Raw genomic sequence first — 557 nt, 5'->3', positions numbered from 1 at the left:
TCTGCAGGTGTGGTATCTGATGAGCGACTTGGTGGCCGCAGTTATGGCATACTTGCGGAGCTCCCCAGGCAACAGAAGACGCACAGCTATCTCAATGTCTTCGTGCGTGATGGTGCAGCACTTGTAGCAGGCCAGGCGCCCGGCCTCTTCGGCAATCCGCTCAAACATATCTTTCACAAACGAATCCAGGATGTTCATGGAGTCGTGGGAAAGACTCAGGCCTGTATGTATTTGCTTCAGCACCCTAGGGAAATAGGTAGCAAAACTTGAGAAATTGTCGTTATGGCAGTGCCGGCGACGGCGACAGCGGCCCTTAGCTGTCTTCTGCTTTGCCTTTTTTGGTTCCGCATCATACGGCTCTGGTTTGGAGGTCTCTGCTTTCGCCATCTCCGTTTCAGAGGGCTCAGTTTCGGAGGTGCCAGTTTCTTTGGTGATCACGTCTTCCTCATAGCTGTCAGAGGATGGTTGGGACACGACAGAGCCACCACTCCCCATAGCTCAGCCCAGAAGAACAGTGAGGGCGTTGAAGGCCGTTGGCCGAATTTATAGGCCCTGCT

The 557-nt window shown here is 53.7% G+C and overlaps 1 protein-coding gene across 1 annotated transcript; it reads right to left on the bottom strand.

The window, feature by feature from the left end:
- Positions 1-5: 5 nt before the first annotated feature.
- LOC105002698 (histone H2B type 1-A-like) lies at positions 6-513 on the bottom strand (the record flags this gene model as incomplete). The annotated part of the gene is made up of 1 exon (XM_010859504.1): positions 6-513. A coding segment is annotated over exon 1 (490 nt), but the record flags the coding sequence as incomplete, so codon positions are not given.
- Positions 514-557: the final 44 nt, after the last annotated feature.

The sequence above is a fragment of the Bison bison genome, unplaced genomic scaffold (genome assembly GCF_000754665.1).
Source record: "Bison bison bison isolate TAMUID 2011002044 unplaced genomic scaffold, Bison_UMD1.0 scf7180017856466, whole genome shotgun sequence".
Taxonomy (NCBI): domain Eukaryota; kingdom Metazoa; phylum Chordata; class Mammalia; order Artiodactyla; family Bovidae; genus Bison; species Bison bison.
Note: the sequence above shows the minus strand (reverse complement) of the source record. Positions and strands in the feature narration are given on the sequence as shown.